Source organism: Oreochromis niloticus, linkage group LG6 (assembly GCF_001858045.2).
Source record: "Oreochromis niloticus isolate F11D_XX linkage group LG6, O_niloticus_UMD_NMBU, whole genome shotgun sequence".
NCBI lineage: Eukaryota > Metazoa > Chordata > Actinopteri > Cichliformes > Cichlidae > Oreochromis > Oreochromis niloticus.
In genome coordinates, this window is record NC_031971.2 from 13,756,165 (window position 1) to 13,773,719 (window position 17,555).

Sequence of the window (17,555 nt, forward strand, 5' to 3'; positions counted from 1 at the left end):
TAAACATGAGAGGTTTTAGGACAAAGTTTGTGTTTTCCATTGTTTAAGCACCAGTTCCAAACAAAGGAGGTATGTTGTATCAACAGAAAAGGCTAACTTGGTTATCATTTTGCAGAAAAAAAAAAGAGACTGCTAAAAATAAAAACATAAGAGGTTTTTGGACAAAGTTTGTGTTCTCTATTCTTTAAGCACCGGTTCAAGTACCGTTTAAGCACCGGCACATTTCAAAAGTACCAGTTTGGCACCGGTATCGGATAAAAACTAAACGATACCCATCCCTAATTGTGTGTCTATAACCTCTTTTTAAGTTTTGTGGATATTATACATGGTTATGCTCAGGATATATCGGCCAATTTCCACTGGAAATACATTTTGGTTAAACTGTCAGCAAGGAATTTGCATTTGCACTGTTAAATTCTTATATAGCTTTAATGCACATAAAAAACAGCTGCTTGTTTAAGTGAAAATACATTGATGGGAGTTTTTTGCACTAATAAAGTTGTGGAGTTGTAAAGTATTTTGTCTTGCGTCAGTTATATCGTTATCGCAAATTTTCAAATATATATCGTGATAAATATTTTTGGCCATATTGCCCTGCTCTACTTGTTATAGAATAACATTCTGGGCTTTATTAGTTTATTTTTGTAATAGTTTAACAAGCCCTCTTTCATATAAAATTATAACATCATGGAAAATTTGCCTCTTTTTGTTTTTAAAACTTTACTACCTTCAAACTGAATAGTAGGAATGACCTGTATAAAACAATTATGACCAGTAAAAGACTACTGACTATCTCTCTTTACTTATTATGTAAACCTACATGAGTATATGCATGTATGTACATGGTTTGTGCGCATACATTCATATAGAAAATGAATCTACTGTTATAAAATATAGAGAAAAGCGTATTTGCAGGCAGAATTTACATTTCATTTCAAACACAATTGGCACAATAACTAGAAGAAATTAAATCAGAGGATTTCAGAAATGCAAATGCAGGTATTTTTTTAAACTGCAACATTATAAGTACAAATTCTCCTGTCCTGTAAAATTAAAAGGAATTGAATTGAAGTGAGTCAACTGAGAAAATGGATTTTTTTTTTGTTTTTTACTGAATTACATTCTACTTAAAAAATTAGATCATAACTTTTCATATTAATTTTGTTAAAATAAAATACTAAAAGATAATAGTATTATGTTACGCTATATTCATAGCATAAAATCACTGATGTTGTAGCACTTAGAAAATATAATTTTGAATGTACACTCATTTTAATATTTCTAACTATAAATACTTTTATAGATTGTTTGTATCGTCAATTTCAGGTGTTTCAATCGCTGTTCTCAGACTTTGCCAGAACGCTGGGATCTGATCTTCATCATCAGGCCACTCCAGGTACGTCCTGGAGTTCATCACTTTCCGCAGCCTGATGAACTTTTTGGGGATGTTCTTTTTGTCAATGGGCTCCAGTAGAATCAGCACAACTGCGTCATCGTTTTGATCAAACAATCTAAAATGGGTGTAGTCAAGCTCGTACTTGCACCACTCGCTTCTGACAAAGTTCTGGGAGAGGATGAAGAGCGTTCTGTGACTCTTCTCTATAGCGTCCATGATATTGTCTACGATCCATCCTCCGGGAACAAAGTCTCTCTTGTGGAGGCAGAGTCGGAGGGGCGGTTCCGACTGCTCGAGGGCCGGGATCAGATGCGCCTCCACCCAGCCAGAGTCCATTTCACTGTAGGACACAAAGGCATCGTACTGGAGCACTCCCTTCTTCAACTTTGGCTTTCTCTTTGCTTTTAGCCATGCCCAGGTCATCTTCATGTACCACACAACGCTGAACTTATAACACAGACCTGCAATGAGCACACACAGCACCAGGATGCCTAAGCAGAGCAAAGAAATCGCTAAAGCTGTGTGGCACTCAAACACTGACGGCTTCACGTCTGATACTCTCTCCCCCCTCACTGCATCGGGAGAGTCACAGATGTAAGACTTTAAGTCGCCTCTAACTACAGTTTCGTGGTTCAACAAGTCATTTGTCACAAAATCTACAAAGTCACATGAACAGATGTAAGGGTTGCCAGCAGCTTCCAGAACCCTCAGGCTCTGGTAATCATGCAAGTTTTTATTGTTGAATTTGGCCAAGTTGTTGTCTTGAATGGAGAGAACTGCGAGGCTGAGGTATAAATGCCCATCAGGAAGATTTCCAAGCTTGTTGCCAGAGATGTACAGCTCTTTGAGAAGCGGCAATTCAATGTTAAAGACAGTCAGTTTATTTCTGGATAAATCAAGGATCTGTAGGCTCTGTGGTAGGCAGGATGTCACCTCAGGAAGAGAAGTTGACGAAAGGTTTAAGAACTTGAGACTTGCTGGCCAGGAACAAGTCAAAGGCATGCTGTCAAATGAGTTTCCACTCATGTCGAGGTTTTCCAGCTTTACTAGTTTAGTGAAAAGCTCGCTGTTGATTGAAGACAAAATATTTTTGCTGATGTTGAGTGTGCGGAGATTTAGAAGGACATCCTCCTTTCCATAACACATCATTTCCATAAGTGCAAAATCACTGATTATGTTGTCACTGATATCCAAAAACTCCAAATCTGAGAAATGAATAATGGATTGACAAGGAATGGCAAACAACTTGGAGTTTATCATAGATGCCCTTCTTACTAGTTTCATCATACTGTTTATGAAATTCAGGGCAGGAAAATTGTAGAATGAATAAATATCAATGTTTTTGAAGACGATGACATCCAAGCTGTTTAGGATTATGTTGAGCAGACGGACTTTCTCTTCATTTTTGAAGATTTGAGAATCTTCAATGGCAACAAAAGTCAGATCAGAGCCTGACAAAATATTCACAAGTTGTACACAAGCTGACACAGACATGTTCACATTTTTAAAACTAAGACCTGTAGCACCACGCTTGATGACCACATAAACTGGGAACATTTGCAAACTTTTGTTAAACTGTGTGTCAGTGAATGTCACTGTTGTGTTTGGATGAACAACGTCTAACAATATAGCTAGTACTACTCTTAAATCTCTGTGAAATACTCCATTGAGACTAAGTGTTACATGGCTAATGGGTCCAATTTGTCTCAGACTTCCATTTTCATACACTTGCAGATGATTTCCTTCAAAAGCAAGTTCCTCAAGACCAAAGAGGCCAGAAAAATCCCTTTTACTGACAGACTGAAGGAAAGGTCCTCCAAAATGGAGTGTCTTCAAGCTCCTCAGTGGCAGGAAAAGGTTTCCCTGACCAAGTGTTGAATATTTGTTTCCCAAAAGATTCAAGTAGTGGAGAGAAATCAGGTTCTGAAACCAACCAGAAGACAAAGTCTCCAACTGGTTTGAGGACAAGTCCAGTTTCTCCAAATCAATCAGCGGGTGAAATGCGTCTTCATGGATGGTTTTGATCCTGTTGTTATTCACGAACAAAGCCCTCAAAGCGGCATATGAAAGAAAGTCATCTTTCATTATCGTCTCCAGTGCGTTAAAAGAGAGATCGAGCTCAGTGATGAGTTTTGAAGCGGCTGCAGGGACTTCCCGAAAGTTTTGGCTCGAGCAGTCGCAGGATGTTTGTTCACAGTGGTGACACTGTTGACTGGTGAGCGACGAGCACTGAGATACTAACAGGACAAACACGAGAAACATCATGACTTATTCTCCTGAGTGCCTGCGAAACACAAACAAACACAAAATTTAACTCACAGCTTTTCTTTCAGGTGCTGGTGTGACACAATCTAATGATAAAAACAGCCATGCTAACAGCTTTGGAGCACAGCTGGAGGCTTTGTGCTAATGTTATAAAGTCACGTGGTCGGGAAATTACAGTTTGACCCACTGACAGTATTTGAGTGATCATTATGAAAGACGCGTCTGCAGAAAAGACATCAGGGACCACAAACGTCTGAACCAAATTCACACAAACATAAACTCTTACTTTTCAGAGAAATAAAAGAACAGTATTATATATGCATATGCCAGTAAATCATCACAATAACCCAATGTACACAATATAATCTACAATCTTTAAATAATTGTCTAATAGTTGACACTTGACTTGCTTTTCCTAGTGTGAAATTTGTCTTGATTGTTTTAGAGTTCAGAATGCGTCACTGAAGTAGGAAAATCATCTATGTCTTTAATTGCATATAAACAAAGAATTTAAAAATGGAATTGGAAAATGTTGAAAATGCATTCGAATTAGTTTTTCAACATATCATTAAAACATAATAAATTCTCTGGTCAAAAAAACAAGCTTAACAGGTATAGGCCTGCACAGCACAACAAAATAATGAGAAAATACCTTCATAAATGTCCCGTCTTGGTCACAATTGAAATGTCTCACCCTTCCTCTGCACATTTAGAGCAACTGCTTAAGTGTCCTGTGCCACTTCTACTGGTTGTGGCTTAACTATTTCCCTATGTCTGGCATACATCCTGCCATATTAGGAAGTGGTGATACAGAAACAGAGTGGCAGTTTGTCTGCAGGGCTTTGGGATAAGAATAGGATAAATGGTTTCTCTGGTTTCACTGTTCAGTTGTCTGTAGAAAGCTTCCTCTATATGTTATTTGAATAAAATACATGTGCCTTCAACAAAAATGTTTTTGTTAAATATTCAAAAAGTAAAGCAAAAAAAAAAGAAAAGCTGCATTTAAGTTTAAATCATAAAAGGTTTATTCCATGCAGTGTAAGAATGGGTGTGCACGCTATCGAAGAGTGTGGCTGTACTTGTCTGCACTTGTCTTGTCCGACTGGAGGAAAAAACAAAACAAGAAACTCCCTCCGTTGAACGGTTACAGTTGCATTTGTGCTACAGTCAGCTGATTTCAGTTTGTGATGCTAGCTGAGTGAATGCTGACCCCAGCCTAGCAGTCAAGCCTTGCACTTCAACAGGTAGCAAAAGCAGTGATGAGCAGTCACACTGCAGCTCCTTTTCTACCTGTTTGTGTTTCTAAAGTAGAATCACTCTGACTGTCACGGCTGGGGCGGCAGTCGTGTGGTTGAATGAATGAGGATCCAAGATGCAGGCACTGGCTGGGGTGCGAGTGGGTGTTTATTTACAGAAGTGACACAGTGACAAAAACAGGAAGGGCAGAGCTGGGAGTTAACAAACCTAAACTGGAAAATACTAATACAAAAAGAGGACGAGGAGCGGAGAAACACGGAATAACCTTAAATACACGGCAGATACACAGAGAAACACAGACGACGCGACAGAGAGCACAGGAAAACACAGGGCTTAAATACACAGGGGAGTAATCAGGGAATAGGCAACAGGAGGGAGACACAGCTGGGAGAAATTAGGCTAACGAGACAGGGGGAACAAAGCTGCACACACTAACATAAGACAAGACTTTCACAATAAAACAGGAAACATGAATCACAACTCAGAGACATGGACTCAACACAGAGAGACAGAAAATGACACATGGAACTGAACTATACATGAAACCACAATTCCTAACATGGATAACAGAAACATGAAACTCTAATAATAATCATCACAACCACAACAAGAGAACAAGAAAACAATCCATGATGCAAAATTAAACCAAAACATAATAAACTCAAAATACTGGGTCCAACGGACCCAGAACCGTGACAGTACCCCCCTCCAAGGCTGGCTCCCGACAGCCCCAAACAAAAAACAGAACGAAACCAGAGCACCACACCAGGGCGGGCGGAGGGGTCTAGGAAGGAGGGTCCAGAAATAAACAGAAAACAAGGAGCATGAGCCCAGAGCAGTTCATAAACACAAGAAAAACAGTGCAACATAAACAAGAAAAACAGTGCAACACAAACACTGGAGGTTTAAAAAAAAAACAAAAAAAAAAACAAAAAAAAAACCACACAACACAGGTCAAAAACCAAAAACACTGGAGACCCAGAAACAGTCCAAGAAGTCAAAAGTCCAGGAATACAGAAAGGATCCAAAAGAAACCAGAGCGGCTCTCAACACGAGTCCATAAAAAAGTTCAGGGACGGCAACGGTCATGACGGGGAAACAGTTCTGGAGGCCGACCGTGCACACAGCAACGGGCAAACAGTTCTGGAGGCCGACCGTGCACACGGCAACGGCGGCAGCGCCGGCAAAACCAATCAGGAGGCCGACCACTTGGAAGGCAGTGGCGGCCACTGAGCAGGTCCGGAGGTCGGCCGCGATGCCAGCGGCGGCGACGAACTCTGTCTGGAGGCCGTCCTTGACGGTCATGATGCCAACTTAGAGGCCTGGAAAACGGCCGGCAGAGGCGAGGCGGAACAGGACGAGCCGGGTCGCATGACGGTGTGGCAACCGCAGGCCAGACGAGGCAGGGCCAGACGAGGCAGGGCCAGACGAGGCAGGGCCAGACGAGGCAGGCCAGACGAGGCAGGGCCAGACGAGGCAGACGAAGGCGGAGCAGAGGCGGAACCTGATGGCAGCGGGACTGTTGCAGGCGGTGATGTAGATGCTGCGGATGCTGCAGGCGGTGATGTAGATGCTGCGGATGCTGCAGGCGGTGATGTAGATGCTGCAGTTGAAGCGGAGGCTGATGAGAAGACTGCTGCAAGCGAGGCCGAAGCGGAGGCCGGGTCAAATGAAGCTGATGACGCCGAAGCCGATGATGAGGCCGGACCAGGCGAAGCTGATGAAGCTGATGCAGAGGCTGCTGCAGGCGAAGCTGATGAAGCTGATGCAGAGGCTGCTGCAGGCGAAGCTGATGAAGCTGATGCAGAGGCTGCTGCAGGCGACGCTGAGGACGCAGAGGCTGCTGCAGGCGACGCTGAGGACGCTGAAGCTGGACCAGGCGACGGCGTGGGTGAAGCTGAGGCTGCAGCCGGCGTGGGTGAAGCTGAGGCTGCAGCCGGCGTGGGTGAAGCTGAGGCTGCAGCCGGCGAGGGTGATGCTGAGGCTGCAGCCGGCGAGGGTGATGCTGAGGCTGCAGCCGGCGAGGGTGATGCTGAGGCTGCAGCCGGCGAGGGTGATGCTGAGGCTGCAGCCGGCGAGGGTGATGCTGAGGCTGCAGCCGGCGAGGGTGATGCTGAGGCTGCAGCCGGCGAGGATGATGCTGAGGCTGCAGCCGGCGAGGATGATGCTGAGGCTGCAGCCGGCGAGGATGATGCTGAGGCTGCAGCCGGCGAGGATGATGCTGAGGCTGCAGCCGGCGAGGATGATGCTGAGGCTGCAGCCGGCGAGGATGATGCTGAGGCTGCAGCCGGCGAGGATGATGCTGAGGCTGCAGCCGGCGAGGATGATGCTGAGGCTGCAGCCGGCGAGGATGATGGAGCTGCAGCTGCCGCTGGACGGGCTCCTCGGCCCTCCAGCTGACGAGGCAGAAAGCTGGCTAGGTTCTCCTGAACCTCCAGCTGACGAGTCTTGGGGCTGGATGGACTCCTCGGGCCCCCAGCGGCTGACGAGGCAGGAGGCTGGACGGGCTCCTCGGGCCCCCAGCGGCTGACGAGGCAGGAGGCTGGACGGGCTCCTCGGGCCCCCAGCAAAAACAGTCCAAAACCAGTGGGCACCGGAGCCCCTGGCACACACAGGACAGAACCAGCAGGTGCGGAGACCTCTGGCAGGGACAGGACAGAACCAGCAGGCACACGGGCCTCTGGCAGGGACAGGACCAGCAGGCACACGGGCCTCTGGCAGGGACAGGACAGGACCAGCAGGCACACGGGCCTCTGGCAAACACAGAACAGACTGCAGCTGTGCGGAGCACCGACCCTGCTCAGGCAGCGACAGCCGGGTGTAGTCCTCAGCTGGGTTTTCAGCCTCCAGGGGTCCAGAGTCAGCTGAGGGCTGTAATTTAACCTCTGGTGAAGCCCTAGAGCAAGTAACAGTCTCTAAACTAGCCAGCTGTTGAGGAACGATTACACTTTTAACGTGTTTGTCTCTCTGCAAAAAATACATACTAGAAAAAGAGTCCAAAACGGGAGGCACAGACACAGCCTCCTGTACAGAGGGAGTCGGTGAAGACAGAGATTGCATAGATGACAGGGCTAGCGGGGATACCGGAGGCTGAGCGGAATGCTGCTGGGCAGCTAAACGAGCTTGTGGCTGGGCAGCTAAACGAGCTAAAGACTGCTGAGCAGCTAAACGAGCTAAAGACTGCTGAGCAGCTAAACGAGCTAAAGACTGCTGAGCAGCTAAACGAGCTAAAGACTGCTGAGCAGCTAAACGAGCTAAAGACTGCTGAGCAGCTAAACGAGCTAAAGACTGCTGAGCAGGAGAATGAACAGGCAACAAACAGTTCTCCTTGTTATCTGCTGCACAAAACAAAGCCCCTGAATAAACTGTCCCACAGTCCAAAACAGAAAAAGGGTCCTTCTCACTCACCACAGCCAACGGTTCTGAAGTCCCAATATCCGGCTGTGGGGTGACGCGCCTGTGGCGCGATCATCGGGCAAAACCACATCCGGCGGGCCGGGCTAAACCTCCAGCAGGGGAAGCTGACGCGACTGTTCCGGGATGGCCGTAGTCCACTGCTGCTGGATAAAGTCTGTGGACTCGCGAGCATGCACCACCTCCCGGGCTTTATGCAGGTTGCAAATTAAGTCCGAAACTCCCTTGAGCTGGCAGAGGTAGGGATTTCCTTCCAGGATCTCCTCGATGGCTTTTAACCCCACCACTTTCACCCTTGCGTTGGTGGTGTGGGTTACCCAGTCCATCAGGCGTTGGATGCGTGCGAGGTCACTCTCCCCACACAAAGCTGCTGGATCCATCTTGTGGTCGTGTCGTACTGTCACGGCTGGGGCAGCAGTCGTGTGGTTGAATGAATGAGGATCCAAGATGCAGGCACTGGCTGGGGTGCGAGTGGGTGTTTATTTACAGAAGTGACACAGTGACAAAAACAGGAAGGGCAGAGCGGGGAGTTAACAAACCTAAACTGGAAAATACTAATACAAAAAGAGGACGAGGAGCGGAGAAACACGGAATAACCTTAAATACACGGCAGATACACAGAGAAACACAGACGACGCGACAGAGAGCACAGGAAAACACAGGGCTTAAATACACAGGGGAGTAATCAGGGAATAGGCAACAGGAGGGAGACACAGCTGGGAGAAATTAGGCTAACGAGACAGGGGGAACAAAGCTGCACACACTAACATAAGACAAGACTTTCACAATAAAACAGGAAACATGAATCACAACTCAGAGACATGGACTCAACACAGAGAGACAGAAAATGACACATGGAACTGAACTATACATGAAACCACAATTCCTAACATGGATAACAGAAACATGAAACTCTAATAATAATCATCACAACCACAACAAGAGAACAAGAAAACAATCCATGATGCAAAATTAAACCAAAACATAATAAACTCAAAATACTGGGTCCAACGGACCCAGAACCGTGACACTGACAATCGCCTAAAAGTCTCTTTGTGCTGGTTTTCATCTTTTCTTTGTGCTGTAAGCTTTGTTTTCATACCTAAATACTAAGAGAAAGATCATATGTTTGCCGTCATTAGCACAGGGATTTGTGTTGGTGTGTAGGACTGCAACCTCTAGATTTATATTGTTAAATGCTAATTATGAGACAGTGTGGTTGAGGTTATTTTACAGAGTAACATGAAAGTAATGTAATGAGTAGAATAACTAATTACTTTCTCCTGGGAGTTATTAAGCAATGTACTTTATTACTTTGGCGGAGGTGTGGCCTATGGCTTCGCTGCAGGGGAAGCCATAGGCCATAGACTTCAGAACAGAATATCAACTCTGTTAATTATAATAAAAAGCTTTGTACTAGCACGCTGTGTCATGATAGGCTGTGTGGCAGGCAGGCAGGAAAAAAGGACCCAAAATGCAGGACTCTCAAAGACAGGTCTGGAGCTCAAAATGCAGCTTTATTGCTAGAAAAATCTCCTCATAAACAAAACTCTGAACAGAGGAACTAAACAGGAGCACAAGACAAACACACAGCTTACAGAGGGTAGGAAACATTAACGACGCAACAGAGAGCAAAGGAAAACAGGGCATATATACACAGTGGAGTAATCAGGGAATAGGAAACAGGAGGGAGACACAGCTGGGAGAAATTAGGGCTAACGAGACAGGAAGTAAAACTGAATACACTGACATAGGACTGGGACTAACAAAATAAAACAGGAAACGAGAAACAAATCACAAAGACGCAAACTGAACTAAACCTAGAATAATAATCAAAACAGCACAGCTAAAGAACAGAACATAAATCATAATACACAAAAATACCAAAACACAAGAAACTGAAAATGCTGGGTCAAAATAACCCAGAACCGTGACACGTTGAGTGTATTGAGTAGTGACTGGGGTGGCTATTGTTACTTTTTAAGAAAAGTCTTTTGTATAATATGTGTAATAATTACTTTTTTGAGTAATAAACCCAACACTGATCACAACTAAAGAGGAAATATATGCAGCATGCAATTCATTTGCATTACTGTAATGTCTTTGATACGCTGCTTAGCATGTTTGAAGAGCAACAATGGGAAGCAGCACTCTTGGATATGGGTTGCAGTGGCTGCTTAGCATGTTAAATTGATGGTGGTCACTCTTGAAGCGGAGCCAATGAGAATGCGATGAAGGTCCATACGAGAATCGATAAGAAATCGAATTGATAAGCGATGTTAATAATGGAATTGGAATCGCTAAATTCTGTCTTTTATTTTTCCAAGCCAGCTAAATCAGCTAAATTGAGAACATATGTTCTGGCCACCTGGCTGGCCTGCAGAGTTGCTCCACCTATGCTGCTGGCCACCCGGCCAGCCCCCAGGACTGCTCTACCTCGGCTGCTAAGATTCCCTCACAGGTGGCATAATCCATCCATCTTTGTCTCCCTTTGATACTGGATTTTCCTTCATGGAAAAAAACAAAGACAAAACACTTGTTCTTAACTTTTGTTTCGACTGTGAAAGCGTACGCAGGGACCAAGTATGCTTTACCTCTCCCCACAACTGCTTTTGAACTGCTTCAAGGTTACTAAACTGGACCTCTGTAACACTTATCACCTGGTCAGAATTAAGGTAGGGGACAAATGGAGAACAACGTTCAACACCCTTTTGGACATTTTGAGTATCTGGTTATGCTGATTTGTTTGACCAATGCCCCTGCAGTGTTTCAGGCCCTGATCAACGATATGCCACGAGATTTCAGTAATCACTTTGTTTTTGTGTATCTAGATGATATCCTGATCTTCTCTAAGTCTCTCCAGGAGCACTAGAAACATGTCTGTCTGGTTCTCCAGCTCTTCTCGGAAAACTTTTCCTATGTGAAAGGAGAAAAATGTGTTTCTGTTAGTGCTGTCAGTGTTAATCTTGTTAAAATTATGTTAATGCCATAACCGCATTAACGCGGCAAATCTCCATTAGCGAGTTAACGGAGATTCGCCCCGTGCGTGGGGCTGCACGGCGTCAACGCATTAGTATGGTTAGCTCGTTAACGCGTTAGCGCTGTGCAGCCCCACGCACGGGGTGATCCGTGTTAACTCGCTAATGGAGTTCTTTTTCTAACTTCGCTCGGTGTTTCACTATGGGAATCGCCTCGGCGTGACCAACTACGAAAGCTCCAATGACACCACGTCTGTCTCTGACAGACCTGTCGAGCCGTGCTCAGGGCTCCGCCCCCTCATTCTAACACGGCCGACCAGCTCCTCCTAACTCATTCTCGCTTTCTTCCCGTGAGAAACTACTTTGAGCTCCCTCAGTGCATCAAGGCTAACTTGATTAGCTGCTTAACAGTTCTCAGGCGTCCCGTGTAGGAGTACGTCGCCGAACGCAGTTTTTCCGGTTCCAGTTTGGATCGTGCTGAGTAAGTCCTTCGAAAGAAGTGTACTTAGAGTTGCACTGTGGAACAGCAACCGCGTCAGGCGAGCTGTCCCAGCGGTTGCTGGTTTTAGTTAGCGAGGTAGCCGACGTTGTGTAACTCGGGCTAACGCGTTACGGCGAGCTGTTCGTTCAGTGTCCGGCTAGCATTAACTTGTTAGCAGGCCACGAACCACATTAGTGTCTCACTAGCATTAGCTTGTTAGTCGACCTAGGGTTCAGTTAGCATTAAGTTGCTAACGATATTGGCTAGAGGAGTGCAGCTAACGTGTCACGACGAGCTGACTCCCGCGGTGACTAGCTCAGCTTTAACACCCGCCGCTAGTCCTAGCTACTTACGGGCTAACGTGTCGAGATGAGCCTGGTGTAGCCTAGTCTCACCCCTTTCCGCTAACCATGTCGACGGCTCCTACTCCCGCCAAAAGGTCGGAGCCGAAGGCCAAAGATGCTGCATCCCGCCCGTGCCCCGCATCATGCGGTGCCACCATCTCGGGCAGGGACCCTCATCCAATGTGCATCGTCTGTATGGGTGCCAAGCATGATCAGGCTTCACTTTCGGACCCTCAGGGATGCCCACACTGTGCTTTGATGCCAGAGAAAGTCCTGGAAAGGAGGCTGAGAGTAGCAGTAACGAACAGTCAGGACCCCTGCCTGTCGGCCGCTACTGCTACGAGCGATATCCATCATCCGCGAGCCTCCACAAGCTGGGCGGACATGATGGAAGAAGAGTCCCTGCTCATGCCCCCATCGTTCGAGGACCTCCTCGATCTAAACGTGGGCGGGCCGGGTGGCGAGGACGCGGAGGGCGATGCCGACTCCGACCTCCTCGACATGGAGGACATGGATGAGGAACAGGAGGATGACTCTACCTTTCCTCCCCAGCAGTCCAGGCCACCGAGTGGGGCTGAAGTTGCACCCCCGGTGGACAGTAATTTGTACGAGGTCTGCAAACGGGCTGCTGCCAAGCTAGGCATCCCGTGGACAGCCGCCCAGGATGCCGAAGGGGCAGAACGCGACCTGTATGACGGCAAGAGGCTCCCACCAGCCTTGCCGCCATCGAAGGAGCTTCTGCCAGCAGTCCCGGCCTGCATGAAAGAAATGAGTCGCTATTGGTCAAGCCCTTTTAAAAGCAAGCTTCCGACTGTTGGGATTCAGAGATTCTTTTATTGCTACGATATAATCTGCCTTATGATGAATGCATTAATAACATGGTTTACAGTATTATTTTATCAGTAATATTTCTTACAGGGTTCATATTGCATTGAATATGTTTGTCATCACATTGACCTTTCTATTCACAGGTTGAGTTCATTCTATACACAATGCATAACTGTGCTTGTTTAGAGTTGATGTTCCATCCAAGAGGGTTTTAAGCTTCACTGGTGAGAGTGTCCAGGTGATACATGTTGAGGGAAGATGAGAACATAGCAGGTTAATTGCATGCATGCTTAAAATACACATATTAATCTAGCAGCAGGCCTGAGCGAAGGCCCAAGTGTCTTCTACTTCTTTTTGAGACTTGCTGCAATTCAGTCTACTTAGTGATTGATGACGAGGGTCCATTATTAGCTCTCAGAGACCCTGAAGCTTGAAGTTTATTACCTTAAAAGGCAAGTGATATAGAAAAGAGAAGTTAGATGTCTGTTTATAGTTATTAAGATGTACGAGATGTGCTCATGTCTGTAAACAATGTATTTTTGACCTGTATTGACGTGTATGTGTGGGCGTTAATTTTCTATGCTATAAAACCAACATTCAATGTATTTTTGTCAGAGGAAGACATATGCTGATGTTTCCTCTCCTGTGTTAATAAACTCATCGTTTGATTGCATTTGTCTGGTGCCTCCGTCGTTTGTTGTCTGGTCTGCAGTTGATCGATCTCGCTTCACGACCAAGGGCTGCTCTAAGCTTGAGATCCAGGGGATGGGTGAACTGGGGCTGACCGAACCCCCAGCAGTGGAGCCTTCAGTGGCGTATCACCTTCACCCTAACCGCAGGGCAATCTCAGCTTCTTCTAGTGTTTCTTTGCCCAACAAGATAGATCGCCTCACCGCATCTATCTATCAAAGGATGTACAAATATGCTGCACAGTCAGTATGCTCGCTTAATGCAGTCACACTGCTATCAGCATATCAGGCAGAAATTCTGGAAGACATGGGCCGTGAGCTTGACTCGGGTTCCCCGAACCCAGCCCTCTGGGATGAAATCTGTGTGGTTAATGATCTCATTCTTCGCTCCTCCAGGGGAGCAGTCCAAGGGTGTGGCCGCGTTATGGGCCTTGCAGTCTCAGGTGAGAGAGCCTTGTGGCTAAACCTGTCAGGCCTAGGTGATGCTCAGAAGGCTGAGGTAATTGATGCAGCCTATGACCCAACCAAGGGTCTCTTTGGCCCAGCCCTGGAGAGAATGAGAGAAACAAGCAGGAGGGAGAAGCATTCAACCTCTCCTTACCCAGAAAACCTAACTCTCAGCCCCAGCAGGTGCCAAGAGCTGGCTTTGCCGCAACAGCAGCAGCTGTGAGAGGGAGACAAAGTGGGGTCAGAATGCAGAGAGGAGCAGGAGGCCAGCAGGGTGCCCACCAGGCCAAGGTAGAGAACCAAAGACCTTGGGGAAAGCACTCCTTTGCAGCGGCTGCTGCAAAGAACAAGCCGTCACACCCCGGAGAGGGGAAAAAGAAGCGGTCAGCCTAGCACACCTGCAACATTCTGTGTCACCCCTCTCTTCTCCCCCAAAGAGAAAGAAGGTGTTAGAAGGGGTAACCAAATCACTCCAAGGTTCAGGGTCTCCGGAAGTTTCCAGTTCACCAGGAGCACCCTGTCAATCTCCTCCTCCAGTTCAGGGAGGACAGACTTGTGGACAAATGGCACAGTGTCACCAAGCACTCCTAAGAACTCTGTCTGTGTCACCAAGCACTGCCCAGAGTCACCAGACACTTCACTGTGGTTTGGGGGTAACAAAAGAAATAAAACGTGCATTTCTGCAGCCAGGCAGTTTGCCAAGGGCAGAATGTCCCCCCAGTTTTCAAAATAAAAACAAAGAAAATCACTGCCATTTGTCTTTGTTCCCAGCGGGGGGAGCTCACGCTCTTCCCGAGGGGGAGAGCGAGAGCCCCAACTCCTTCCGGGAGACAGGGGTGACGTCACGCTACCGCGTCTTCAGAGGCCCGCTCACAGCGCGGCTGGAGCGGTGGCGCGCATGCACAGTTCATCCCTGGGTCTTGTCAACCATTTCCCAGGGTTACAGACTACAGTTTGCAGTAAAACCACTGAGATTCAGCGGAGTGTTGGCTTCGGTGGCCAGTGGCGACTCAGCGAATGTGCTGAAAGAGGAAATATTCTCCCTGTTACACAAACAGGCGATCAGAGCGGTTCCGAGCGAAGAAGCTCAGCAGGGCTTTTACTCCCGCTATTTCCTCATCCCGAAAAAGGACGGAACGTCGCTCCGTCCTATTCTGGATCTGCGTGTGTTAAACAAGCATTTGAGAAAGTACACGTTCAGAATGCTCACACACAAGACGCTTTGTCGCTCAATTCACACAGGCGATTGGTTTGTTACAATCGACCTATCAGACGCATATTTTCACATCGCCATTTATCCTCCACACAGGAAATATCTCAGGTTTGCTTATCAGAGCGTAGCGTACGAGTTTCAAACCATCCCATTCGGGCTATCCTTAGCCCCAAGGGTGTTCAGCAAATGTGTGGAAGCAGCGCTGTCTCCGTTAAGGAACAGCGGCATCAGAATATTCTCTTACATAGACGATTATCTAATATGCTCACGATCGCGCGAGCAGGCGATCAAAGACTCCGAGGTGGTAGTGAATCACCTCACGGAGCTTGGGTTCACCATCAACCTGGAAAAGAGCCACTTGGAACCCGCACAGTTTACAGAGTATCTGGGGCTCAGAATAGACTCCATCTCTTATCGTATGGCACTTTCAGAGCGGAGGATCGCATCCTTCACTCACTGTCTTTCCCATTCTCAGCTGGGGAAAGTCGTGCAGTTCCGACTCTGTCTCCGCCTCCTCGGCCTCATGGCCTCGGTGATATCGGTGGTACATTTGGGGCTGCTTATGATGAGAGATTTTCAGCGGTGGGTCGCTTCTCTGCAGCTGTGCCCTCGCCGACATCTCAGTCGTGGTGTAAAAATAACGCAGCCGTGTATCGCGGCTCTCCAGCCTTGGAGGAGCCCGACAGCTCTCGCTGCGGGGGTACCTCTCGGGGCAGTGTCTTCCAGGGTGACGCTGACCACAGATGCATCCCTGTCAGGCTGGGGTGCAACTATGATGGGCAGAGCAGTGAATGGTGTTTGGTCACAGAGACTCGCTCTGAATCACATAAATGTGCTGGAGCTCCGCGCGGTGCTCCTAGCCTTACGGCATTTTCTGCCGTATCTCCGGGGACAACATGTTTTAGTGAAAACAGACAACTCCACTGTAGTTGCTTATATCAACCGCCAGGGCGGCACCTGTTCCCGGCAGCTACACAGGTTAGCCAGGGAAATAATTGTGTGGAGCAGCACTCGGCTCCTCTCCCTTCAGGCAACTCACGTGCCAGGAATTCTGAACAGGGGGGCGGACCTCCTGTCCAGAGGAAATCCACTGTTCGGAGAATGGAGGCTTCATCCACAGGTGGTGGAGCAGATTTGGCAGAGATATGGCCGGGCTGCCGTAGATCTCTTCGCCTCGCGAGAAAACACACAGTGCCCTCTGTTTTTCTCCCTGTCAGACGCAGATGCGCCACTGGGCGTGGATGCGCTGGCCCATCCATGGCCAAAAACTCTGCTGTATGCTTTCCCTCCCCTCAGCCTGATCTCCCCAACACTGATCAGAGTGAGGGATCAGGGGCTGTCACTGATCTTCAGGGTTCGTACGGGTGCTTGAAATCCTGGAAAGTGCTTGAATTCTAATGTCCTCTTTTCAAGGTTGGGAAAGTGCTTGAATTTCAGATGTGGTGCTTAAAAGTGCTTGAAAATGTAACTGTATTTCATTCACAATAAATAGCTATCTGATTGAATTGTTTTCTTATCAGATAGAGAAATAAAATGAGTCACAAAAAGCAAAAGCAAAATTTCCCCGCCTGGGCTGCCTTGCGTCTGTTTTAATATGTGACCCCGCCCCTCCCTCGGACGTTGGGGATGAGTGCGCTAACATACCTGTAGGTTGCTGTTTTAATGCTTTTAATGTTTTTAATGATGGAAAACAACAATGGTGGAGTTTGCGCTCTCTGGTCGCATGATAGGTGAGTCCTAGTAAATAATTTTCCAGTACGCGACGCGTACGTTACACATGCTATTTTTTAAAAAAAAAAAAAGATTATTATTTTGCTAGCTATCAAACTCGCTGGAGAAATGATTGAAATGCACTGAGTGTGATGCAGTATGGCAGCGCTATTACGGAATATGCTGTGAACTTAGCCAACATTACTTAGCAGTAATATGAGTAATTTACTCAAGTGAAAGCTTTAAACATTAGCCCGATACATAACTAGCTAACTTAAGGCTTTCTGATTAACCCTCTGGGGTCGACGGACCCAGAGTCTCCATTTCAACTTGGGTCGAACGTGCGGACTTCAAACTGTATACCAGTTTTTAAATTGTGTTGATAGGCCACGTAAAACCGATGTTTTTTTGGTTTTTTGGGGGGGGGTCTGAATACAACAGTGGCGTTTACTCCGGGAAGAAACGGTAAAAACTGTGTTTTCTAAGGAGAGCGCTAGCAAACACGCTTTGCTTGTGAGTGAAAAAAGAAAAAC

The 17,555-nt window shown here is 46.9% G+C and overlaps 2 protein-coding genes across 2 annotated transcripts; one reads left to right on the plus strand and one right to left on the minus strand.

The window, feature by feature from the left end:
* Nucleotides 1-1,238: 1,238 nt before the first annotated feature.
* Nucleotides 1,239-4,410, minus strand: LOC102076916 (toll-like receptor 2). Its single transcript, XM_019360109.2, has 2 exons — nt 4,314-4,410; nt 1,239-3,680 (listed from the first exon to the last, which is right to left on the minus strand). Exon 2 carries the CDS (start codon nt 3,659-3,661, stop codon nt 1,298-1,300), a length of 2,364 nt encoding a protein of 787 aa, XP_019215654.1. The 5' UTR covers nt 3,662-3,680; nt 4,314-4,410; the 3' UTR covers nt 1,239-1,297.
* Nucleotides 4,411-6,257: 1,847 nt separating this feature from the next.
* Nucleotides 6,258-9,884, plus strand: LOC112847088 (circumsporozoite protein-like). The gene is made up of 2 exons (XM_025907862.1): nt 6,258-6,655; nt 6,758-9,884. Exons 1-2 carry the CDS (start codon nt 6,290-6,292, stop codon nt 7,316-7,318), a joined length of 927 nt encoding a protein of 308 aa, XP_025763647.1. The 5' UTR covers nt 6,258-6,289; the 3' UTR covers nt 7,319-9,884.
* Nucleotides 9,885-17,555: the final 7,671 nt, after the last annotated feature.